Below are 27,530 nucleotides of genomic sequence, written 5' to 3'. Positions count from 1 at the left end.
TTATGATCAAGACTGCATTGCATGGGCATTCATTAGTCAGGAACTTTCAGGATTAATGGCCAGGCTTAACTGGAGATTCTGAGGAATTGCCATGTCGACGGTCGAAGCCGGGCACCCCAATGGGGTGTACAGCTACTTCCTGAACATGGTGGCCTACCAGGTGAGAAAGAAGAGTTTTAATGACCTGTCAAATATGTGGTGGTTTAACAGGTAGGTGGATGGGAGTCTAATGAAGTGACAGATAGAGGAGCTGTCAACAGGTTGGCTTGAGTGAAAGTTTGAAGTTGAGGACAAGTAAAAAAATAAATAGGAGAGTTTTGGCAGAGTAGGGTGCCAATAAATAGTTTGCAGTAAACATGTTTTTGTGTTGTTAACATGTTTCTGTGTGGTAAACATGTTTTTGTGTTCTTTTCGTTGGTCTGTTTGAGAGATTTTGGTTTTGGTCTCTCTGGATGGGTTCTGTCTCTGGCATGTTGAGTATACTGTGAAATCACACACAGACTCCTCTCTCTCTCTCAGTAGCTCCAACTCTTTCAAACTGGCATGGCCCATTGTGACAGTGTGAAAAGAATGGGCATCAGAGCACTCCCGCTAATGAGAAGACTGAATGAAGCGTGTGGACTCTCTCTCTCTCTCACACAAACACATTCTCCCAGACATAGATGTCACTTCTGTAGGTTTACACTTGTGGGTTTTTGTAATCTGGTGGTTCAGTTGATAAAACAGTGTTCAGAAACATTGGGAGGTTTTCTTGAAGTGAAGGTATATCAGATCCATCTCAAGTATTTTGTGCACCCTAGCACTTAACACAATCAACTCACTTGCTAGCCCAATAGCGGTCTTTTAGATCCCAGTAATATCTCATTGAATAGAGACATGCTTCTGTAATAAGCTTATTAAACCTGGATTTCAGTGGTGTCACATTAGTGAATGTGTGGACAGTCAGGGGAAACAGGGCATTCAGGAACTCCGCGCTGATGTTATGACATCACAAAGCAAGCCAGTCACCATAGCGACCTCAACAATGCGGGCTGCTACTTAACAACCTAATCCACGCCGGCTCATTAGCTACACAGACTGTGCCAGACTACCTGACATGATTGATGAAGTTGTGCACTTAACACATATTTCCACAGTATTAGTTTCAGCATTCAGAGGGTCATATTAGATATACCTGTATGGAAACATTAAACGACTTTATTTAGTTCCAAATTCTTAACTTCTCTTTACCAGCTCACGTTTCATGAAGCCAGTGGTCCTTAATGAGGGTAGGCCTCTCTAGGCAGTCCCAGTTTGTCAATGGTGTGATTTTAACTGACCAACTTTTTACACACGGTGTATTAAAACAATTCTTCCCTCCTCTTGTCTCCTCTATTCCCCTTATACTATACCCCTCATCTCATCTCACAAGTTGGGTGACAAATATGATCGATCCTGGCTTTAAAGTCATTAACTGAGGGCTTCATTATTATTATCATACTATAACTATGGGCTTATTAAAAGCCAAGCACACAGTGTGAGAATAGTTATGCATTTTAGACTTTGAATTTGAAGTTCACCCAAAGTTATTTGTTGTTCAGAGATCTCCGGAAAGAAACAGCAGGGGTGGTTGTAACCTGGTCAAATGGTCTTCACACTGACCATTTGACATGGACAAAGGCTAGAAACATGAATGAATGAATCAGCCCTTTGTGACCTGGAGCGGGAAATACGATGCAATCAACCGTGGTCTTCAAAAAGCGCATCTACCAAATAACTGGAAGGCTATTTCATTCCGAGGCTCATTTCATAATGTGTAACGCGAGAGCTGCTTACAGAGGAAGTGGTTTGCTTGAGTTTGGGAGATGCACACCTCTCATACAGTACACTCAACAGAACAAAAAAAGAGTCATACGAACAAAATATGCAGAATTATGCAAATAATCAAATCATGAAGAGGAAGTGAAAAAGGCTGGTATTTTGGGTGCAAATGTGTATTGGTTTTGGTGGACAGTATTTACACTGCAGTGATTCTTGAGACCTGGGACAAAACATGTCCGTGACATAAATCACAGTTTTTTTTATCTTAAAATGTACGTAATATATTTTAAAAGCCTCACCAAACTCATCAACAGGACAAGGGTAGCACAACAAAGTGTGTTTTGTTGTTGTCTAACATTTTGTTTTTATTCTTAATGATATGATATGTGACCAGTACCTACAAAAACCCATGTCCGAAAGCAGGTCACATCACACTGCAATGCTTTAAAAAGTCTGAAAAGTGATATAAAATTGAACTTTATCTAGATCATATGTAAATAACATAGTATTTATTTCACAAACATTAAAAAAAAAATGTTTTAAACATTTTGAATGTACTTTCTGGTCAGTTGAACATGTGTCCGGAGTTTTCGTCAACACCATCAGACTTTTTTAAATTAGGAAAAAAAATCAGGAATAATTTAGGGCAGCTTTAACTCAAAGGACCCCTTTCCTTCCTCCTTGGTCCTCCTGGTGACATGAGAAAATTTGAGCTCTGGTAAGTTTTTAATAATACTTTGTTTTTCATATCTATTTACTAATATGCACACGTCACAACCATAGTGTATCAACTCCAAAATGGCTAGAGTCAACATTAGAGTAAAATGTTCTGCAATCTAGTGTTTATTTATATAGATTGGCTGGACCATGATCAACAGATGATAAACAAGATGGCTCCTGTGAGAATCTTGTGTGATATAAGGAGAAATGTACTTTTTTTGTCAACACCATCAGACGTCAACACCATCAAAACACCATCAAACACCATCAACATTTGTGTCTGATGGGGTTGACTTTCTCTGATGGTGTTGACTAAGGCCATTTTAGTGTCCATTTTAATCATTTTAATGCTGTTTATGCCAAAAATATCACTTCCTATGCATTTTTATTGCTATTTCAGTTTCATGTGTCGAATTAAATCTAGTTTAGATATAGAGTGTTAACTCCTTCAGATATATTTTTTATATTTAAAAAAAAAAATGGTATCTGTTTCATTCCTTGAAGGATATTTGTTCAAAGACTAACACATTTCCAATGTAGATGTGTATTTTTAATGCTTAAAAATGTCTCTGTTAAATCTGAAGGTTAAAGACAAATGTAATTCGTGATATGATTTCAATTCTACTCATTAAACATTGACTTCTTTGGCTCTAAACTTTTGTTTTTAATGATTTAAAGACCTCTGTACATTATAAGGGGAACTGGGAAAACTAAAGAGTAATAATATTTCTGATAAGATCATTTAAAATAATTTCCATAAGTATATTTATGTTTATGATGGTGTTGACAAAAATCAAGTGCTGACCCAGCAAACATTCAATTAACATAAATAATCTACAACTGGGAGGTTGAACCAAAACATGTTTGGATAGACAAAACTTCATTTGACATAAATGTAATCATATATTTTGGAAGTTATCCAAATATTTTTTGGGAAAATCAAAACCTGTTTTGTCCCTTATCTCAAGAATCACTGACTGGTATTGATATGGTGTACTCATGAGCTCTGTGTGTTGTGTTCTGATGAGATCTTTGACAGCAGTATGAGTTCATTAGAGGTGCTTTGTTTCTTTCTGTCGGTGCTCAATGGCTACAACGACTAGGCCTCTCAGTGCTTTTTCATCAGATTATGCGGTGGAAACCAGCTAGTAGCTCTGAGGATGCAGGTTATGAATGCATGGCATAAATGTATCATAAATCTCTCATTTGAACAGTTTGATCTTCTTAAGCATCTGTGGTAAACTTCAAGATCTGTTTAAAGGGCATAGGTAAATACGCAAAAGTACAACTATAGCATACTATAGGGATTTCTACCTTGTTTTTTTATGTTGAATTATGAAAAACATAGACAAACACAACCTGGCATACTTAATTTATTGTGAGAAGTGAATTTTGGTCTGAAATCATGGTATTGGTTAATCCTCAGTTAATTGCCCAGCCCTGCCCAGTATGACATATAAAAAGGTGCACTTTGCCATCATTTTGTGCAATCTAAGCAGCTTTTATTGTGGTCACTTGATGAAACTTGTCAAAAAAGATTGTGTTTTGTTTGTGCATCTGAACCATAATGCCACCGTAAGAGGTCCCCTGAAAGCGTCCACTGGCCCCTGGAACATCCATCAAACCAAGACCGTTCCATCAGTTGTTTCTGAATGGCAGATTTGCATGTTTAGCCTCACACGTGGGCTCATGCCATAACTGGTGCATCACTGGGCTGCCACAGAAGTCCTTTTTACTCCAAATATCACATAAGTCACATGTCGAGAGAAAGGGGGAGAGGGAGAGAGACAGAGAGAGAGAGAGAGAGAGGCCTCCCCAGTAAACAGCTCATCAGGAAAATGGCCTTTAGATTTGGTCCGCTCTGTGTTGCCGGGTTTATCTTGGGTTAAGAGGCCCTTGGCTCATGTTCAGCCTGCCAGAATCATCCAGATGCACGGAGGCTTGTAGATTAATCTCTGGCAGACCTGCCTCCCCGACCAGCCTGCTCCATTAAAAAAAAAACACCATCACTCCCACGCCCAGATTCTCACTGCCTTCTGAAAGGGGTGTGTGTGTGTGTGTGTGTGTGTGTGTGTGTGTGTGTGTGTGTGTGTATGTAGCTCATCAACCTAGTTTACTTCACTGGCTGTGTCTCAAAGAGTGCTCCATATATGGCAGGCAGATTTAACAAATTTAATTAATGGGAGTTTATTTTTAAAGGATTAAGATTTAACAGAAAAATAAATACATAACAACCGTTGAAACTGTTGAGGAGTTACTCTCCTCATGTGGGTCTGTGTGTGTTTTCAATGCTTTCAATGATTCATGCATTCCAGTAACATATTTCTTTATGTATTTGTTGTTTGTTTGTTTTTGTCTCAGATATGTTGCTGCTGTGGCCCCGCTCCCTGCTCGCTGTGCTGCGCCTTCTGTCCGCCTGTAAAATCGTCCTCCAGCACACGGGTGATGTACATTCTGTTCCACATCATTTCCTGTACTGTCTCGTGCCTGATGCTGTCACGGACGGTGTCTGATACCATGAGGGAGAAGGTGAGTGACTCTCTTTTTTAGAGCATGTGTGCATTTCCGAGATTTAAAAAACTATCGTCTTTCCTCTTTCTGTAAATCCTTTGATACATTCAGGAGTGCCCTGGCCTGCTCGTATTTAAGTCACATTCATAATAAATGTTGGGTTAATCCCGTCGCTCTTGGGATGCACAAGCGTGGACACAAACACCCCATACACTCGCACGTAAACACAAAGGATAAGCCTTGCTGTGTTTAGTCTAAATCCTGTCCATTCACTGCTTATGTTCCAAAGATGCGAATCAACGTAAGACACACATCCAGATGTGTTTCGCTCAGCCCCTTAAATCCTGGTGTGTGGGCACTCATCTCCAGAGCGCCATCAGCTGTGTGTTAATAAGCAAAGGCAGGTTTCATAACAGCTGGATCAGTGCGCTTAACAAAGTGTGGGTTCAGGGTCATGTTTACTCTTACACGTGAGTGGCTCCTCCACACTGACCTTTAATGTCTGACAACTCATGGTACATACTTACATATTTGAGCTAGAGTTTCAGTTATGATTGATGGGAATGTTAATGTGTTATAGGACTGATCACAGGACTTGACATGCCAGTTAAATTGGCTGAAATTTGGCAGATATATCTGGAAAATCAATCAACTGACCATCTCAAAATATGCCATATATGATAATGCACCATTGGTCTTGGTGGGGGTGTAAATCTCTGTGTATGCATATGCATTCTAGGAGTGTACATCTGTATTGCGTGTGTGTGTGTGTGTGTGTGTGTGTGTGTGTGCTCCAGGTGCCTTTCTTTAATATGGTGTGTGACGAGGCTCATGGTGGCGGAGACTGTGAGATGCTGGTGGGCTACTCGGCTGTGTACCGGGTTTGTTTCGGCACGGCCTGCTTCCACCTGATGCTGGCTCTCTTCCTCATCGACGTCAAGTCCAGCCAGGACTTCCGTGCCCTCATCCACAACGGGTAGGTCGAGGGCTTCTGCGCCCACCAGGGGCTTTAGTCAGCGGTTAAGTGCCTTTCAGGAGAACAACGCATTTCAGCAGGAAATTAAACTTGTGTTTCCTCTTCTGTGTAGTCAAAGTTCTAAGATGGAATATTGGGTGCAGGATTGAGTCCTCTGTGTAGTCAAAGCTTCCTAGTGCTGTGAGGAGCCATGCGTGAGGCACAGATACAATGGCTCCTGAGACCCAAAAGTACAGTAGTAGTTATGAATTGGGTGAATGTAGTTCAGCTCATCAGCTGACAATGAGTATGTCATATAAACCACATTCAGATCACTACACCATCATATTTATCAAACAAATGTAAATATATATATATATATATATATATATATATATATATATATATATATAATATACACACACACTCTGTGTGTGTGTGTGTGTATTATGGATGATTCAGTGGAGAGAGACAGCAGGATTAAGCCATAAGCTGGAGATGGGGTTGGATGGACAGGCCCCTCCTAAGGTTCTTATCTGAGACAGGACCACAGAGGACGTTTAGACACACACACACACGCACGCGTACATGTCTGAATTAATCAATTCTTGTTCTCTCTCTCTCTCTCTCTCTCTCTCTCTCTCTCTCTCTCTCTCTCTCTCTCTCTCTCTCTTTCTATCCATCTTTGCCTTTCTCAGATTTTGGTTTCTGAAGTTCATCATGCTTTTAGGAATGTGTGCTGCTGCCTTCTTTATTCCTACAGAGTCCTTCCTGCATGGTAAAATACCAGCGCACACACATACACTCACACACATGCCTATCATTTTATTTTACTGGAAGGTATTTAGATACAAAGCCCAGTTATATTTTATTAAATAGAATAATCCCACAGATGTAGATTTTTTACTGTATTGCTTTGTATTCAAAACCAGAAGCAACTTAAATATTTCCAGCATTTTAGTCATTGAAGTTGTTTAGTTGCTTTTGCCACTAGATGGCCCTGTAGAGTCATTGGCTTTATGAATCTGCAATCCATCACAGGTGTAGCAAATGCGGTTCACCCTCTGTTCCAAAGCTTATGGTAGTTTACAGCTTCTTAAGACGAATTGCTATGAGTGGGATGGTTAAGTTATATTAAGTTTTTGTCATTCTTTCTTCTTTGTCTCTTATTGCTTTGCCTTTTTCACTCTTTCTTTCCCTATACATATTCAAATCTCTCTCCCTTTCTCTCGTCCACTCCCACTGCCCCACTCTCTCTTCTTCTCTACATCTATGTTTGACTGTTCTCCTTTCCCCCCTTCTCTGCCAGCCTGGCACTATGTAGGTGTGGTGGGAGGGTTTGCCTTCATACTTATCCAGCTCGTCCTCATCACAGCATTCGCCCACACCTGGAACAAGAACTGGTGAGCCTCTCTTTTTCTCTTTCTCTCTCTCTCTCTCTCTCTCTCTCTCTCTCTCTCTTTCTCTCACTCCCTCTCTCTCTCTCTCTCTCTCTCTCCCTGCCTCACAATGGCTGCTACAGATGGGCAACAGATGAGCTCCGCTCCTCTGCCCAAGTTTACTTCTTCTTACTCACATTATTTTGCTCCAGTACGGTTTTCATTTGTTTCTTTTCTTCACATTACGAATCAGTAAAGTTGTTAAACAAATGTCATAAAGGCAGATTAGGGGGTCACGCTCCAGCTTCCTCCCACACTTCCCCTCAAGTTCACCTGTCACACCCCTACTCCTCCACACCTAAGGCTTTGGGCCGCCCTTCTCTCATAGTGGGGGGTGAATGCCAGGGAGTGCTCCTGATGGCCGTGGCTTCTGGGTCTTGTCGGATCGGGTCGCTTACGTTGGCAAATAATGAGGGATTGGAAAGCGCATGTTTGGTTTGGTCTGGATGAAACGTAAGGTGGCATGCGGGGTCAGGACCTCCTGTTATTGGACTCATAAAAGAGGTGCTTGATCCTGTGGTTTGTTCTCTGTGAGGGCGGGTTATCAGTGCACTCAGATTTCAGCTGATGCAAAAACTGCACTGTGGGAAATAAAAAACTTTCTTGCTAATGTTGCTCTTGTCTTGCCTGTTGGGCAAAGCCCATCGTTCTAAAAGACCATCTCTGGTCTTCTGCTGCTCTAGGTGACATGTCACAGAGCTCTACAGCGCTCTAGGTGACACGTCACAGTGCTCTACATCGCTCTAAAAGACCATCTCTGGTCTCCTGCTGCTCTAGGTGACATGTTACAGTGCTCTAAATCGCTCTAAAAGACCATCTCCGGTCTCCTGCTGCTCTAGGTGACATGTTACAGTGCTCTAAATTGCTCTAAAAGACCATCTCTGGTCTTCTGCTGCTCTAGGTGACATGTCACAGAGCTCTACAGCGCTCTAGGTGACACGTCACAGTGCTCTACATCGCTCTAAAAGACCATCTCTGGTCTCCTGCTGCTCTAGGTGACATGTTACAGTGCTCTAAATCGCTCTAAAAGACCATCTCTGGTCTCCTGCTGCTCTAGGTGACAAGTCACAGAGCTCTACATCGCTCTAAAAGACCATCTCTGGTCTCCTGCTGCTCTAGGTGACATGTTACAGTGCTCTAAATCGCTCTAAAAGACCATCTCTGGTCTCCTGCTGCTCTAGGTGACATGTCACAGTGCTCTACATCGCTCTAGGTGACACTTCACAGTGCTCTACATCTACCATCTCTGGGGATGAAGACATTTTGACCAACTGCAACCACTTTAGTTTTAATTAAAAGGCTTGAATATTTCATGTTCTGTGTTTCAGTATGGTTCAGGTTTGAAGATCACAGGTGTCTAAATGTTAGTGCTGTCAGGTCAACACGTTATTAACAGCGTTAACGCAAACCCATTTTAGCGCCGTAAATGTTTTTATCTCGCGATTAACGCGTTGTCAAGGCCTCGCAAACTGTGTAGTAGGCTAACGTTACGTTTGAGTGAATGGTGAGCGCGATATGACAAAATGGATGATAAAAAGCTTCTAAATAGAAAGTTTACCTTTAAAAGTTGTGTAGTGCAAAAGAAGCGAGCTTCACTGTTGTCTGAAAATGTCAACAGGCAGCTGGCTGAAAGCACAGAAGAAGTAGGCTTACCTATTATTGGTTACCTTACTGTTAAGGTTCATTGTTTTTGAAATAAGAGGCCTGACTTCTATGTTAAAAGCAAATATTAAGCCATGGTTTAACTGCACTATAGGCTGAGTCCTTGTTTATCTGAAATGTGCACTTTATAATTTTATTTTGTACCGCCCTGTTTGGCAATGTTGTTTTTCAATCAAATAAAACATTGCATAAAGCAAGCCAATCCACTTTTCCATGTTGATAAGAGCATTAAAATAAAATAAAAATGATGGAAAAAAAATAATTGAGGGGACATTTAGAATAGATACAAATGTGTGATTAATCGCGATTCATTTTGAGTTAACTATGACAAAAATGCGATTAATCGTGATTAAATATTTTAATCGTTTGACAGCACTACTAAATATATATAATCATTAGGTCATACTACATACTGCCCTCTGTGACATGCTTTAGTCCTTGCTGCTGTTTGGAAATGGGCAGTGTTACCACAGTCTGACCACTGCAGCAATGCAGAGCACAGCACTGCACACAGGACGGCACGGCACAGCACAGCACAGCACAGGAGAGCACAGCACAGCACAGCACAGCAGGGCACAGCACAGCAGGGCAGAGCACAGCACAGCAGGGCACAGCAGGGCACAGCACAGCACAGCACAGCAGGGCACAGCACAGCACAGCACAGCAGGGCACAGCACAGCACAGCACAGCAGGGCACAGCACAGCACAGCACAGCACAGCAGGGCACAGCAGGGCACAGCAGGGCACAGCAGGGCACAGCACAGCAGGGCACAGCACAGCACAGCACAGCACAGCAGGGCACAGCACAGCACAGCACAGCAGGGCACAGCACAGCACAGCACAGCACAGCAGGGCACAGCAGGGCACAGCAGGGCACAGCAGGGCACAGCACAGCAGGGCACAGCACAGCACAGCACAGCACAGCAGGGCACAGCACAGCACAGCACAGCACAGCACAGCACAGCACAGGAGAGCACAGCACAGCACAGCACAGGAGAGCAGACCACAGCAGGGCACAGCACAGCACAGCACAGCACAGCACAGCACAGCACAGCACAGGAGAGCAGACCACAGCAGGGCACAGCACAGCACAGCACAGCACAGCACAGCACAGCACAGCACAGCACAGCACAGCACAGGAGAGCAGACCACAGCACAGCACAGCACAGCACAGCACAGCAGAGCACAGGAGAGCAGACCACAGCACAGCACAGCACAGCACAGCAGAGCACAGGAGAGCAGACCACAGCACAGCACAGCACAGCACAGCACAGCAGAGCACAGGAGAGCAGACCACAGCACAGCAGACCAAGGCAGAGCAGCTGCACTTACTTCTGCTGATAGACTGATTTACAACCACACTCATTACACTCCCTTTTTCTACCTCTCCACCTCTCTCTTTCACTTTTCCAAATCATTTTTATGGTGGTCTTCACATGTTTTTATATATGCTCTGGCACAAGGAAAAGTACAGAGAACTTTCTCTTGAAACAGATCGGAAGACCATAATGTTATTCTTTTATAGATCACATCTAAGACTGTAGCCCTCAGTAGTTGTAAAACCTGTATTGGCCATCTCTCCCTCCATCTATCTGCCTGTCTCTCTCTCTGATGTTGTTTTCAGTGTTTAACTTTGAACATTTATATTGCTGGAGGACTTGCTAGTCTTAGAAGTTGAAGTTTCAGGACGTAGTAATCTTTGATCTTTGTGGAAGTCTAATATTTTTTCAGTTTTTCTGGTTGGAGTAATAAAAGTCTATGTTTTAGAGTTTTAAGATTTAAGTCAGTTAGCTTTCTCACTTAACTTACCTGACAAAGCTGAACCCCCAATAAAATGTTGAAAAATTAAGTAATTAAGTATATCACTCAACATTACTGATATTATGGGGGTATAATCTGGCCAGAGGGGGTATGAATTGGCCTAGGCCAATTTAAACCCCGGAGTATAAATTGGCCTAGCAGTTACACCGGTTTTGGGTGTGGCACCTATCCAAAACAATCACATTTCAAACATGGAGGCAAATCGCTTAGTCGTGCCATCAGATGCCATCCATCTTAGAAGGTTCTGGAGCCAAGATCTTAAGTGCCTCTGGTTATGCCATTTGCAGAAGTGGTTGTGTGTATGTGCGTGCGTGCGTGCGTGCGTGCGTGCATGCGTGTGTGTGTGTGTGTGTGTGTGTGTGTGTGTGTGTGTGTGTGTGTGTGTGTGTGTCTATGCTCATATGTATGTGTGCATGTGAGAGTTAGATGTTTCATCCAGATCCCTTTTGAACTTTTTTTCTTTTTCTCCTTCCTTTCACCTCCCAGGTTAAAAGGAGGTGCTATGGCCTCCTGGGGTGTGTGTGAATTTCCAAGTGGATGCATTTACCCTTTGCAGACATAAATCTGTTTGTAAACATATGTGTGCGCATATGGTTGAGTCTGTGCAAATGTATATTTACATGTATAAGAGTCTTTGCATGTATTTAAAGATGCACTCTGTGATTTGGTTTTGGATGCATGGAGCGTTGTTTACGAGTTTGAGTTCCACATTTGCCAAAGATATGCAAGCAGAAGAGTATGTTTGGCATGTTCTCTGGCTGTGCTACAGTCGATGAGGAGAACCGAGTTGAAATAAAGTCTGGGTGATTGACATGAGAGGGGCGGGGCAAATTCAGTACATCTGTGCTCGAACTTCCGTTTAGAATGCCATTTGTGCCCAACAACCAATCCAATTACACCCCTCCATTCCGTGTTCCTGATGCAGCGTGTTAATTGGCTGGAATTGCTTATGGCTCAGTCCGAGCCACTAGGGCTTGTTTCTCATTTCCAGTGCCGGGACTGTGTGTGTGAACACCAGACTTTTTTTGAGTGCACACACGGAATGGACAGCTAGAGGGCCGCGAGGAACACATTGCTTTATTTCACAAAAAGTATATGGGATAACAATCGCGGACTGCACCTTTAATGTTTAATGTAAGTAGGAGATCAGTGCTCACCCCCCCTACCTGTCATTCCTCCCCCAGGATGACGGGGGCAGCGGAGGACAAGCGCTGGTACCTGGCAGTGATGTGCGCCACACTCTTCTTCTACACCATCGCCACCGCAGCCTTCACCTTCATGTATCAGTACTACACGCACCCGGCCGGCTGCCAGCTCAACAAGGGGCTGCTGTGGACCAACCTGACGCTGTGTGGCATCATGAGTTTCATCGCCCTCACGCCCTGCGTCCAGCAGAGTGAGTCACATGACTACTGTCCACCAGTAAGGCAGGGGTTCATGTATGAGAATGTCCATAGGGACATGTGTTGTATTATTATTGTAACAGCATATTAACTGCTTTATGATCTATTATCCTTCTGCTGTATTCCAACACAGTGCTTGTATGTGTATGTGTGTTAGTGTGTTGGTTGGGTGTATGCTTGCATGATGTGTGTGTGTGCGTGCGTGTGTGTGTGTCTGTGTGTGTGTGTGTGTGTGTGTGTGTTCACATGGATTCTGTGTCTTAATCTGTAGAGTGTGTGTGTGTGTGTGTGTGTGTGTGTGTGTGTGTGTGTGTGTGTGTACTCATGGATTCTGTGTTTTAATCTGTAGAGCGACCACGCTCAGGACTACTACAAGCGTCCATCATCAGCTGCTATGTGATGTACCTTACCTTCTCTGCCCTCTCCAGTCGACCACCTGAGAGAGGTACACACACATACACACGCACACACACAAACACATACACAAAGGATGAACATTTTGGCGTTGTGGGCACATGAGGAAACAGAGTGATACTCTTAAAGCTGCTGTTTCCGACCAACATGGCCGTCTGTGTTTCCCTCTTTAAGCTGCTGTTTTAGACCAACATGTCAGTGTTTCCCCCTCAAGCTTAATTTATGGTTGGCCTTTTGCGCAGACACGCAAGCACGCAAGCCTAAGAGACCACAGTGTCTATTTCTCGGTAACTTTTAAGTTGTCAAGTTAGAAGCAGGGCTTAGATACTCCGCATTCCAGACATTAAGAGTGACAGGATAATTGCTCACACACACACACACACACACACACACACACACACACACACACACATATGTAAAGAAAGAGGTTACCTGTGGAATCTTTTCCAGATGTATGTGTCTGTGTGTGTTCTTTTGCGATAGGATCAGTTATCTGGCAGCATAGCACTCTTGCCAAACCTCATGTACCCATAATTCATTATTCTGTCCTTGCTGTCACTGGATTAGATGATGTATCAGATAAATTACACACAAACTCGTGCATATGTTTACACACACACACATACACACACACACACACCATTTGTGTTTGCTGTAAACTCATACATGAATATCTGCCATTTGCTCCGTTACAACTAGACACCACAAATTCTGCTCTTGGAGTCAATGAACCCACTAACTGCTATTTAAAGAGAGGGATTTTGTTGTCTCTGCTGTTGTAACACCCCCTGCTCAGTCTCAGAGCATTTACATCTCAAATCATCTGGTAGAACCTTTAAATGGTTCCGTATGGCACCAAGTAAGACAGCTAGTTAGTTTGCAAGATCTTAGTTAGTTTACATCTGGTGACCAAATGAACTTTCTGTTGTGGAATGGCCTAACTGCAGTGGGCTCTCCCTGGAATTATTCCCCCAGGGGCATTAAGTGATTACTGCAGGTAGTAATCAGCCATTTGGGGTGTAATGGAGTGGAACTGTAGCAGGGAGCTGCCTGCTGGCCTGCCTCCAGCCTCTCTCTGTGGTTTTATGCTGAAACTCACAGGTCAGGAGCCTCTCGAACAACATGGGGCTTTACTGGTCCTCAGGGATGCTCAACTATTTCCTTTCCACTTGCCTTTGCTTAAATCTTTACCCCCCAGCCGCCCCCTCTCTTTCTCTCTCTCTCTCTCTCTACGTGGTAATTAATGTTGATATGTAGCTCAGATCTTCAGAGACATATTCTATACAGTCCACAGACAGGTGTATATGTGATCTGGCAGACTTGGAGAACACATGGTCATTGTTTGTGTGTGTATCTTTTAAGGGGTTATTGTACATCTTCATGCCAGGGGCCATATATGCTTCCATCAGTATTTACTATCTTTGGGCGTGTGTGTGTGTGTGTGTGTGTGCACGCGTGCGTCTGTACGCGTGTGTGTGTGTGTGCGTGCATCCATGTGTGTGGCCATAGACATGGAGGCCATAGGCATGTGGGTCAGCTGTGGTTTAGACTGAGTGACATGGCACGGGTCATTGGAAACGCAGCTGTGATGAGAGATGTAAGCTCTAAACCTGGAACAAGGTGGAGGGAGAGAGGGAGGGAGAGAGAAAGAGAGAGATGTGGATATGAGGGACTGAGGGACTGACACCAAATGAAACACAAAAAGGGGGTCGTTGGGGACTGATGAAAAAGATGGTAAAACAAGGAATTTCTCTGATTTGATGGTGCTTTACTAGATGTATGGGTTTTGGAAAATATATTTAAGAGGGAGGGGTAAGAGAAAAATGAAGCTGTTGATGTACTACAGACAGAATGGCCTTTCTGCAGCACTACATGTTTAAATTGTGTGCCCTCTCTGTACCAAAAGGCACTTTGTTACACACAAGTGTCAGTAATCAGGAAAACTGTTTTCAAAATCATGGCTTAGTTGTTTTTGAACTCTTAAAAGTCTGTAAATCATCTAAATCATCATTTTAATCATCAGTCATCTTAATTTCGTTATTTACTGTTTACTGTACCAAACAAAAGATCACAGTTATGTGTCTCCCCTGACGAGTTCTAGTTTGCTGTATTGTGTTTCAATCCAATGAGGGTCAGAGAGAGGTCATTCAGTTCATATGGCATTCATTTGATTCAGTGTTTTAGTGCTTTGTCCTTCAGAGACTCTGTGTTGTGATGCTTTAGTATGCTGGTAGTTACTAGTGCCCTTGTGTTGTGTTATGTTACTGCTTGGGGGGCTTTGGTGTGTTCAGTGCTTCCTCTCTCTCTCTCTCTCTCTCTCTCTCTCTCTGCTGTAGAGGTTTTCTGTCCTCAGGCAGTCCTGGGAAATGCTTCAACCTGTTCCACAAATATGCACTGTCAGTCTGCTATAAAAACACCTTTCCAGTATGAAAATTATGTACGTACACACACACACACACACACACACACACACACACACACACACACACACACACACACACACACACGTAAGAACACACACACACACACACACACACACACACACACAAACACACATACACACACACACACACACACACACAGGGGGACACAAGTAAGCACACACACTCACACACACACACTAATTTGCATTAATCCGTGACAATCCTACTGCCACTCCAACTGATGTGTCTGTGGGTCCCTTCAAAGAGTGTGTTGTGTGTGTTGTGTGTACTTACTAGAATAGTAAGAGAGAGGGAGAAAGTGAGGTCAAGAGAGGGAAGGAGGGAGGGAGGGAGGGAGGGAGGGAGGAAGGGAGGGAGTGCTAAGAGAACAGAACACTACCCGTAGTCCAATCCAACGTCTGTTCTAAGGAATGCAGCAGAAACAGAAAACAATTAAACACACACACACACACACACACACACACACACACACACTAGTGTCTCCTCTGAGCTGGATGCTGTGTGCCAGACGTATCTCAATTAGCATTCCTGGCTAACGATGATGAGGCGAGCCGCAGTGGACCTGTAATTAGCCTGTTTTTGCAGCTCAGCATCCAGCGGCACAGCTCCACTGCAGCACCAGCACCAGCTCCAGCTCTTAGGTGGTCAAATGGGTTGCACAAACACACACACATACACACACACACACACACACACACACACTTCAGCCCTGAGACGGGCAAATGGGATGCACAAGCACACACACACACACTGCAGGGGTTAAGAGTTTGAAATGACTCTGCCTCCGGGCTGCAGAGGAGAGAGAGAGAAAGAGAGCGTGTCAGAGAGAAAGAGAGTGTGTGAGAGAGAAAGAGAGTGTGTGAGAGAGAAAGAGAGTGTGTGAGAGAGAAAGAGAGCGTGTGAGAGAGAAAGAGAGTGTGTGAGAGAGAAAGAGAGTGTGTCAGAGAGAAAGAGAGTGTGTGAGAGAGAAAGAGAGTGTGTGAGAGAGAAAGAGAGTGTGTCAGAGAGAAAGAGAGTGTGTCAGAGAGAAAGAGAGTGTGTGAGAGAGAAAGAGAGTGTGTGAGAGAGAAAGAGAGTGTGTGAGAGAGAAAGAGAGGTACATTGGGAAAGTGAAGGGAAGAAACGTAGGCTGAGAAATAAATAGATAAATTGATAAGAGTTTGAAATGGAGAGGGTGGGAGGTGAAGGGAGAGAGGGAGCGGTAAAGAAGACAAAGAAAGGATTCTAGTGAAAGAAGGACATTAAACGTCTGATGCAGGTTCTTACAAACACACACACACACACACCCACACACACACACACACACACACACACACACACACACACACACACACACACACAGGACAGGTCATCTGGGAGAACAAAACAAAACTCATGTAGCAGGTTCATCCACCTGTTGATGGTTTTGATGACATGTTGATTTAACTCATGTAGCAGGTTCATCCACCTGTTGATGGTGTTGATGACGTGTTGATTTAACTCATGTAGCAGGTTCATCCACCTGTTGATGGTTTTGATGCTCAGCTTTCATGTGAACCTGTAAATAGACACACTTTCTTTCATCACATTAATGTGACATTTAGAAGCCGATTAATTGAGACCGATAAATAGGCTACAGCATTAGCAAGCAGCTTATGTTCTCTCTGTTCTGTCCTCGCTCTCGCTCTCTCTCTCTCTCTCTCTCTTTATCTCTCTGGCAAGCATACACACGCAATCATGTCAGGAGAATGAATGCTTACGAAACATATTAGTGAAAATGCCATCAAAGTGGAAGTGTTTTATAGCTGATGAGGATCCTAGAATGTATCTCTCTCTCTCTGTCTCCCTCTCTCTCAGTTTACACCGGCACATGCACACACACACACACACATACAATTTAAGCATTAATAGGTTTCTGGGAATATCTTATAACAGTGTAGTTGCTTTGGTATTGAACCTGAACATGATAACATTTCTCTCCTTCTATCCCTTTTCTCACTCTTCTCTCTCTCTCTCTCTCTCTCTCTCTCTCTCTATCTCTCTCTATCTCTCTCTTTCTCTCCCCCTAGTGGAGTACCAGGGCATGAACATCACTGTTTGCTACCCAAGCACGGGTCGTGGTGAGATTCAGAAGGAGGGAAACGCAGTGGCCATCATTGGAGCAGCCATCATGTACTGCTGTGTGCTGTTTGCATGGTGCGTTCACCACAACTCCATGTCCTTTAATAGCATGTGCTGATCCAGATCTCTTCAGATCCACATAGAACCATTCCACTATCATAGAAAATACTGTATAGGCGCTTTAGGTTCTGTATAGTTTTCCATAGGTTCTTGTGTGAAGAGGCCTTGTACACAAAAGAGTTTTAGAACTGAAAGGGTTCCTTACAGCAAAAAAAAATCCAATGAAAATCTTAGTAACCAAAACCATTACAATAAGTTCTACAAAACCCTCCATCAGAGGATTCCAAGCAGCACCTTAAAGGGATGCCAAGTAATACCACTCTGAAGAAACCGCTAAGAAGTATAAAGCCCTGTGCATGAAGCACTGCCCTACTGTAAATACTAAACACTGTGAAAGAAAAAAACACAACTTTGTGGTTTTTAGTGCTTGTCTAGATAATAAAATGTTTATGTGTCCAATACTCAGAGTCAGCTGGTTTCACTCAGTATCTCTACCTGCAGGGTATAAAAGTTGTAGTAATTAGCCCAAGCACATGTTTAACACAAACTACTAGGGAGGACCCGGGGAGAGGAAGAGAGGGCCTACATTCAGGGCTGTGAACAGATTCATACACTAAGCAATTTGTGTAACTGTGTGTATTTATTGTGTTTCATAAAAATCTGATTATGAAAGCACAGGAGGTACATTATGTGTGAGATGGTGATGATGATGATGATGATGATGATGTCTTCTTTGCTCTGTTCGTAGTAATGAGGCGTCCTACCTGGCTGAGGTGTTTGGCCCCTTCTGGATGATTAAAGTTTACCGCTATGAGTTCCAGGTACTGTAGCCTGCTGTGCAGCATCCTGTTGTGGGGAGGACAATTAGCTATGTTTATGTGCTCTGTCAGCAAAATGGAGTCCTTAGCAGTTTTAACCCATACAGAACTCTTTTGCTCTATACATTATCATTCCAGTGCAGTCATGTGAATGCAGAAAAAAGTCTGAATAACTGTACTTTTTTGTGTTCTTGTTTACTTCCTACACACAGAAATCAACCTGCTTCTTCTGCTGTCCTGAGGAAGAGGAGGGTGAGCTTTAACTAACTTGACTGATTGACTGACTGTTTGATTGATCAATAGATTGATTGAAGATACATTTTCTCATTAAATATTTTGTCTTTTCGCATTGATTTGATGTTAAATATCTTTACTATGCATCTCTGTAGTTATTCATGGTGATGAATGACCATATTCTCTGCTGTGTGTGTGTGTGTGTGTGTGTGTGTGTGTGTGTGTGTGTGTGTGTGTGTGCGCGCGCGTGTGTGTGATCAGCTGAGGAAGAGTTTATAGTCGATGAGGAGAACAAAGGCTGCCAGAAGGTGGTCCATAACGAGACACACCGTGTGGCCTACAGCTACTTCTTCTTCCATTTTGTCTTCTTCCTGGCGTCGCTCTACGTCATGATGACCCTCACCAACTGGTTCAGGTCAGACATGTAGCCTTCAGTTCTGTTTGATGACCCTCACCAACTGGTTCAGGTCAAACACGCTGGAGAAATTTCACCACATCCATTTATTGTCATAACATTGAATAAACTCTTTTAAAACGAGTACATGGTTTATATTTGATAAGATAGATAAATAGCTGGTTGCTAGGGGTGGGCATGAGTTACATTACTCTATTTAGACGTCAGTATGTCTTCACCATATAGCGATCGTAAATTGAGTCAATTTAGAGTCACATTTGCATATTTCTGTTGTATATTTCACGCTCGTTGTTGCCTAGGTAATAAAATAGTACTGAGGAATTGGGCGAAGGGCAAAATCCCAAAACAGACGTTCCATTCACGAACGGAAATTTTAAAAGGAGAATAAACTGGCTGTAGCATTGTTTTTTAGTTAAGCATGTTTCCTTAAACTCTGATGGCATATCATGTTCACATTTATGATTTAGAACATTAAATATATGACATATTGGTCCTGCCATTCTTCTTTTCCCTTTTCTCCAGTTATGAGACAGCGGTACTGGAGACCACCTTCACCCACGGCAGCTGGTCCACCTTCTGGGTGAAGATGTCGTCGTGTTGGGCATGTGTGTGCCTCTACCTCTGGCTCTTACTTGGGCCCCTGTGCCGCAGCCATTCGGACCGCAAGTCCCGCCCGCGGCGTTCACGCATCAAAAGACGCGCTGCCTCCCACCGCCACGTCCATGTGAGCGTCTGACATCTGTCATTGCCGAGCAACACTCGTTGCCGAGCAACACTCAAATGACCTCACTGGAATAGGCTTGTCCTGTCGAGGGTTAAACAGTAACTTGGTGAGAAAAGGACATGTCCCTCTGTGGCGATCACCAAACTACACCCATCGATGGCAGGACTGCAAAAACAAGCAAACGAACAAACGGGGGGGAAAAATGAAAACAAATCAGAAGAACAAACTTTTTAGACATTCTGACCACGTTGGCTGTGTTATCTCTTTGAATGCTAAGAAAGTGGGGATGTGTGTCAAAGAATTGCCAAAAGGATCAGCTGACAGTGAGTAGAAGATCCCTCATGTCTTCAAAGGAAAATCAAAGAACAGAGGGCCTGGAGGATTTCTAGTGCTAATTACGCTTTAGATTGTTCTAGCATCGGGGTTAGCCGGAGACGTAAGCTGATTAGAGGGGTGAGGTATTGAGTCTGATCTTTAGTTGATTTTGCAGCTCAGTTCACCTTTGATATAGGATAAGCAAGGGCAGTATCTGTTCTCTATGATCTGTGGCTCGAGCCAGACCCCAAAACCTAGAGCAGAGAGAACCTTTGGTTCCAGGGAAGCTCACCAGTTCAGCCCCCATCACCTTCTCTCCTAAACACCACTTCACAACACCCAACCCCACCCCACCCCCCATCCTCACCCCCCCACTCCCACACTCCCAGCAGCCACAGGGAGAGAGAAAAAGGTTCTGTCCAGATAAGAACACTAGAAAGGCCATGAACAGACGGCACAAGTCAGTTATGAAGTGCCACAGGCAGGCAAGCAGGAACAGGGAAAAAGCATAAGCCTTCTTACTCTAAGCACCAGCATTACAAGTATATAACGAGCTTACCAGTAAAAAAAACAGTGACATACAGTTTCATCACAGCTGAATTTAAAGTGTGCAGCACAGGTAGATTTGCAGCCTGTGCCGCATTATCTCCTTTGGGCATTAAGGTGCAGTCTGCGATTCAGGCCGGAGGTTGTTGATATTTGAACAGGCAATCAAATAACCCCCCTTGGACAGACATCCATTAGACTGAGTAGAAATTCGCTGAAGTAGGCAAAATTTTGTTTTATTGGATAAGAATCGTGGACTGCATCTTCCACTCCGCAACATAACAGTTTTTCCTGCTTGTTCCTGTTAGAGAACCCTGTTTTAGAGCTGAGTAAAATGATCTGCTTAGAACCCAGTTGGTTCCCAAATTTACCAAAGGGTTCTCTTTGTGTGACAGATGAATTTATTTAGCGTTGCTTTGCTCATGAAGAACAAAAAAAAAAAAAAAAACATTTCAAACTGCTCAGGTGCATTGGTATAGGCTGACGTTTAAAATTGTTTTTTGTTGCTGTTTTGTCTATTATAGTTGGTTGTCAGGTGAATTTTGCTATTTGATTATTTATATGTATGTATTAACTACATTTTCATAGTAGCACAGTTTATGTCATTGTGATGAAGCATTTGCATGTTATTTTTGTAAATACATTTCTAACAAAATACACAATGCTTGACTTTTCACGTTCTTTGTCAGTGAAGTTAGGAGGAAGCAACATATTGCGTACACTTCAAAGACTAATTCTTAAAGGGACAGTATGATGGATCTAGTGGCATCTAGTGGTGAGGCTACAGATTGCAATCAACTGAATACTTGTGTAGGAAAAGCTACAGTGGCTGTTAGGTGCCATAAAAATATGAAAGGACCTCTCTGGTGCCAGTGCTTCCATTTGTCCACTCTGGGCTTCTGTAGAAACCTGGCAGCCCAACATGGCAGACTCAGTGGAAGAGGACCCACTCCCTATGAAGGGCTTATTCTAAGCAACGATTTATAGTTGCAGGTCATTATACGTTAATGAAAACATAATTATGAAAACTATATTCCAGTTTTGGTAACAGATCACCCTAAATGCTTCACAAGGCACCTTTTAGATGTGACCAGCTCTAGAGTCATGGGCGTAGACTAAATAGATAATTAACCAGTACAGGTAGGTTGTTGAGCGGTCATCACTTAAAATTGCTTGAGAATAACAAAGGGGTTAGATAGGGATGGTAAGATGTTTAACAACAGTTAACTTAAGTTTTCTAACTGTCCTCTTAATCTTCATTTAACAAAACCTGGCATGAACTGTCTGTAGTATCAGTATTTCAACTATGACAAAAGTTTTGATGCTTAAATTGCTGTAGGCTAGGCACTTCGTCACAGACAGAAAAGGTATAATGACATGAGATATCAGCATTACCTATATGAGTATAATCCCAAAACAATAAACTGCTTATGAAAAGCATGAATTTTGAGTTTTAATACATCGTATACGACATCTTGATCTGAATTTGTGGGAGGCTTGCATCTGGCCTTACCCCATTGCCATCTGGCATCTGGCCTTACCCCATTGTTTTTTTTGTGTCTTAAACCCTTTAGTCTTTAATCAGGGCTTTGCCGTGTCAAAGGTCATCCTGTGAGAACGCAAACACACCCACAGACATGATTTCCAGGAAAGATGAGCTTCCTTGTAAGTCTTTCTGTTATGTTCTCTTAAAAACGCTGCAAAAGACATTAACCCCCAAACCCTGCAAATCAAATGAGATAAAGGAACTTGTGTATTGCCCTGACAGACATGATGCAAAAGCAGAGTCTCTTTGTGAGAAGACACTGTATTATGTAATGTGTCTCATTATCCGTAATTATCATATCAACACACATGAACAATAATGGAAGCAATTCAAATACACAGAGAGATACAATTTTCAGTCACAAACAATCAAAAAGAGACGATTACCGCTTTCCAAAGCACTACTGGCATCTGCATAATCTGGAGCTGTGAAAGTCCTTGGAGATATACAAGGATCTTGAGTATTTAAATTGAGTAAAACTTGTACCAAATGTTGGCATTTTTTTTGCTAGCCATAGATGGCACAATGGAGATACAATAATACCACAGTCTTTACAATCAGAACAGGCTTAGAAGCATGGAGTTGGAGCTTAGCTTTGGAATCGTGACAGCATCCTCAGAAACACAGGAAACACACAATACAGGCTGCCAACACTGACCAGAAGATCAAAGCAGTGTTAACTCATGCAACAAGCGGATACTGTCACACAGGTTGGGTAAAAATATAAAATTATTATATATGCCATAACATATGAGGAATAACTGCACAAAAATAACTTAAAATACTTTTTAACATGAGCAATGCAGTGTTTGATAAAATGAAATGTCAATATCAAAAAAATACAATATCAAAAGACATTTACAAATATGTATGATTTCTAAGTATTCCGTTGGCACATAAATAAATCAAAACAACACAATGCAAAGATGGCGAGAGAAGCAAAACGTGATTTCAGGGGTTTTGCCATCCTACTTCTCTCCCTATCTCACCGTCAGTGGGTTTTTACGTGTTCAGTCTAGAACCATCCCAGGTACTCACTAAAACCAGAATTGACGGAATTACAAACCTGACAGATAACTAAGGGTGGGTTTCGTTTTTGTAGAGCAGACATGGATATATGCTCGCATGACTATGGATACGTCCTTGGAGCTCTTGCACACTGATTGGCCAGATACAGGTATAAAGTGGTCATAAATATTTGCAATTCAACTTCTCATTGCCCACTTTCTTCTCTTTGGTTTATAACATTTTAAAGGTGAATCCAAACCTCCACCTAAAGTGCTTCACTTTTTTTGGTTATGAGTACAAACAAACAAACATCACCTCTATAGTCTACAGTCTCTACAGCTCTCCCAGTGTCTCCTGCGTCTCCTCGCACCGCCCATGACTGGGCCTCTTTCCTGTCTCATCTTCTGGGTCTGTCACGCCTCACCGCCGTGACCTGCTTTGCCTTCGGGGGGCAGTAATGAGGACATGGCACGGTCGGAATACCTTAAACAAAAAAGAGAGGACGGAGAGGTTGGACTCAAGGCCGTAGCGTAGGTTCACTTTTCCTGTTTGGAGCCTTTTCGTGATCAGAAATGTCTTGATTGAAAGGTCATTTGTCTCTGCAGTCACAGCTGGAGTTTTTGAACAGAGATTTTAGATGCCAGTAGCACATCTGAGGTGGGACGACCAGAGGGAGGGGCCCAGGGCTGGAGGCTGCACCCCACAGGACAGGCTGCAGGGAGGAATTAGTCATACTGTTACAGGAAGGGTGCAAGGGTCAGTAAATCCACCTGGGACAACAGCTGTACTGGGGGAAATATCTGCAGCTGGTTGGGAGTTTTGGGACCATGACGATGCCCACTCCCCCCCCCCCAGTTTGAATGGATATGGCAAAAGACAGGGTAGTGGAAATGTAAGAAGATGTAATCCTCCTCCTCTCTCTCTCTCTATTTCTCTATCTCTGTCTCTCTCTCTCCCTCTGTCTCTGTCTCATCTTCCATCTCCATGCTCCCTCTATCCTCTGTGGTAGTGGCGTGTTGGTGGCGGCCCCCTGTTGGAGCACAGCTGCTCCAGGGGCTTGAGCAGGCTGTGCTCGCGCGGGCGGTAGGGCTGGACGTAGCTGTCCTCGTCCAGCAGGATGCGGTCCAGCGTGCGCTCGTGGTTCACGTGCTGCCGCACCATCAGCACGTACTGGCGCCCTTTCTCCAGTGCCGGGCAGTCGCACACATTGGGCACCCACAGGAACTCACGGTGCTCCAGCCGGTACCGGTTCCGGTAGGTGTGGATCACCTGGACGTCGTAGCGTGTTTCCTCACCGCGGTAACGCTTCTCAAGGATCTGGGCACGGAACACTGGACCAGCAGGACAACATTAGAACAGAGACACTACTGCACATCTTAATGTAATAAGAGTATCATGACTGTATACATTCTGACATAATTAGTCTAACTGTTATGTCTACATTGATTGCTATACCACCAGAACATGGTACTTATCCACTAAAGTTTTTTATTAAAACATTTTGTAATTTAGGAAATGTGTATTGGTTAATTTAACTAATCATTAAAGATGGACTCACCAAAGTCTTTCTCACAATACTGCCTCTGCCTCTCGGATCGACTTCGCACTCGCCTACACTTCCCACAATGCCCTGCAAGGATCAGACCAAATGAACAATTAACCCCACGCTCAATACAAAACACAATCTGCTTAATTTTACTTTGTACTGTGCAGTAATTTATAATAGGGATACAAGTCAAGTGAATGTGCGTGAAGTGTGTGTGTGTAAGTATGTGTGTGAGTGTGTGTGTGTGTTACCTTGCCGGGGTTCCTCAGGCAGGTGGTTGTGATTAGGCTCATACTGATGAAGTTGATGATGAGGATGATGACGTCGCGGAGGAGGATGGTAAGGCTGATGCTGCAAGTAAGGAGGGTTCACCTCTCTACCCCCCACTGGTGCTAAAATACACACACACACACACACACACACACACACACACACACACACACACATACACACAGGCATGCACACAGACAAACAGTACAGACCAATGAGGACATTTTGGAAGAGGACCTTAAGCAACCCTGACTGAGCTCATCAGGGCTTTCTGATTGGTTCATGAGCTGAATCAGAGTTTCCCCCATTCTCTGAGTGAATGTCCAATCAGAACACAGCATAGCTGTCCAGATATCAGTGTGCTCTGTAGAACCACCGTCATTGCTAGTGATGCTGCACGAGTAAGAACATCATACCTGTGTGGAGGTGCATACCTGTGTGGAGGTGCATGTGTGGAGGTGCATACCTGTGTGTAGGAGCATACCTGTGTGGAGGTGCATACCTGTGTGGAGGTGCATACCTGTGTGGAGGTGCATATGTGTGTGGAGGTGCATACCTGTGTGTAGGAGCATACCTGTGTGGAGGTGCATACCTGTGTGGAGGTGCATACCTGTGTGGAGGTGCATATGTGTGTGGAGGTGCATACCTGTGTGTAGGAGCATACCTGTGTGGAGGTGCATACCTGTGTGGAGGTGCATGTGTGTGTGGAGGTGCATACCTGTGTGGAGGTGCATATGTGTGTGGAGGTGCATACCTGTGTGGAGGTGCATATGTGTGTGGAGGTGCGTATGTGTGTGGAGGTGCATACCTGTGTGGAGGTGCATAATTATGTGTGTGGAGGTGCATGTGTGTGTGGAGGTGCATACCTGTGTGGAGGTGCATATGTGTGTGGAGGTGCATGTGTGTGTGGAGGTGCATACCTGTGTGGAGGTGCATATGTGTGTGGAGGTGCATATGTGTGTGGAGGTGCATACCTGTGTGGAGGTGCATATCTTTCTAAATTACATTTGAAATAATGACCAAAGAGGGAAATACTGATGTTTTGCACTTGCTTAAACAGATGAGCTTTGCTCTTCATTTACTGTATATAGACATTTATTTTCAATGAAAAATGAAAATAATGCTTTAAACCCAAATATGTTTTCAAACAAAGAGTTCAAACTAATGCTGGGCTGAGTTCCTTCCTCCCAGCGCTCACCAGGTGTGCTGCAGGGGCTGATGGGACATGTATCTGTCTGCCTGCCAATCGCAGCCCAGACCACTGACCTCATGTGTTGGGCACGAAACTGAACTTCCTCTGTTGAGCTGCCTGACGTATGGCCAACATCCCCCTCAAACACACCTCACATAAGCGCCAGGGTAATGATTAAGAGCAGCATAGAGACGGAGCTTTGATGGCCCACGGACAGAAACTAAGATAACGTCCTATAACATGAAACAGATGAAAGCTGCTGGGCCAAGCCTCTGGGTTACAGTAAGACAATGCTATCTGTAGTCAGTGGTGTGTGTGTGTGTGTGTCTGTGTGTGTGTGTGTGTGTGTGTGTGTGTGTGTGTGTGTGTGTGTGTGTGTGTGTGTGTGTGTGTGTGTATATCAAGCCAAAGGGTGTGAAAGGTAACTCAGCATTCACTTGCCCTCACAGTAAAACATGTTCAGCCGTGACTTATGAGGCAGTTTAAGCAGTGAAGATTCTACCGTTTGATGAGGAGCTAAAAATATCTTTCTGTGAGAACTGTACATATGCAAATATAACAGCGTACCTGTGTGTGTCTGTGTCTGTGAGTGTGAGTGTGTGTGTGTGTGTGTGTGTATGCTGAGAATTCCATCATGCTGTCTGTCATTGCTCTTGGCTGCCCAAGGTCGGGACGTGACAAAAACACTTAAGAGAAGTTTACCCCAGTACGGCCGTGTGACCACTTGAGGTCTGGTAGTGGTGGTGGTCGTGGTAGTTGTCGTGGTAACTGTGGTGGTGCTGGGAGTCGGAGGATCCCAGGGTGGAAAGCCAGCATGGTGGGGCTGCCGCAAAGGACTACGTCTCCCATGATATAGTGCGTAGCGGTCAGGTGGAAGCCAGTACTCATACTCAATCCCGTTGTTCTTATCGGTGGATAATACCTGCACATATTAGAGGCACAATGTCCACCGTGTAACCAATCACTCACCTCAGAGTAAATGTGATTACCAATATGTATTATTTATCATGTATGAGACATAAGACTGGAATTGATTTATCTCAAAGAGACCAGAGAGACCAGAGAAAGTGAGAGATAGAGAGAGAGAGTGTTGACATTTTCTCACTCTAGACATGTTTGAGTGTGCGTGTGTGTGAGTGTGTGTGTGGCGGGTCTGTGTACCCATACCATAATGTGTAAGTCTTCCTTCGTTGGCCCTGGGACCTCAAAGCTTTCCCATGTGTCGGCGGACCGTCGGTAGAGCAGTTTGGTGCCAGCCACGCTGTACTCTCCCGGCATATTGATCTTCCAGTTGCCGTTGATGACAAACTGCGAACGGCCATTTTGTAGAGCTGAGGAAGACATGAAGTGAGTTTTATCGGTTCATCTTGTACTTAACTGTGCCTGCCATGTGTCCCTCTTCCTCAAACCTTTATTTTTTAGATTGCCATGTCCTATCCATATATATAAGACCTGAGAAGCTAGGCAAGACAGGCTAGACCACACAAGGCACAGCTACAAAACAACAACACAACACAAACGTAAGATTTAAAATATGGAAAAGCATGCATGGGTTTGTATGCATGAATGCATGTGTGCATGCCATTC

At 43.7% G+C, this 27,530-nt stretch overlaps 2 protein-coding genes across 2 annotated transcripts in view; one reads left to right on the top strand and one right to left on the bottom strand.

Annotated features, from left to right (window-relative positions):
* Positions 1–91: 91 nt before the first annotated feature.
* serinc4 (serine incorporator 4) lies at positions 92–19,532 on the top strand (the record flags this gene model as incomplete). The annotated part of the gene is made up of 12 exons (XM_080843955.1): positions 92–160; positions 4,882–5,049; positions 5,829–6,007; positions 6,685–6,764; positions 7,296–7,389; positions 12,093–12,304; positions 12,661–12,756; positions 17,218–17,344; positions 18,078–18,150; positions 18,360–18,399; positions 18,643–18,796; positions 19,319–19,532. The coding sequence occupies 12 exons, from the start codon at positions 92–94 to the stop codon at positions 19,530–19,532; spliced, it is 1,506 nt and encodes a 501-aa protein (XP_080700081.1).
* Positions 19,533–23,928: 4,396 nt separating this feature from the next.
* adamtsl5 (ADAMTS like 5) overlaps positions 23,929–27,530 on the bottom strand; it is a gene marked incomplete at both ends in the record, with an annotated part of 32,491 nt that continues 28,889 nt past the window's right edge. The window contains 5 exons of the mRNA XM_080843368.1: positions 23,929–24,266; positions 24,494–24,565; positions 24,733–24,873; positions 26,646–26,865; positions 27,111–27,274. Of these exons, the coding sequence (XP_080699494.1) occupies positions 23,929–24,266; positions 24,494–24,565; positions 24,733–24,873; positions 26,646–26,865; positions 27,111–27,274 (935 nt within the window). The remainder of the gene's footprint in view (positions 24,267–24,493; positions 24,566–24,732; positions 24,874–26,645; positions 26,866–27,110; positions 27,275–27,530) is intronic.

Source organism: Sprattus sprattus, assembly GCF_963457725.1.
Source record: "Sprattus sprattus genome assembly, chromosome: 8".
In the NCBI taxonomy this organism is placed as follows: Eukaryota; Metazoa; Chordata; class Actinopteri; order Clupeiformes; family Clupeidae; genus Sprattus; species Sprattus sprattus.
Note: the sequence above shows the minus strand (reverse complement) of the source record. Positions and strands in the feature narration are given on the sequence as shown.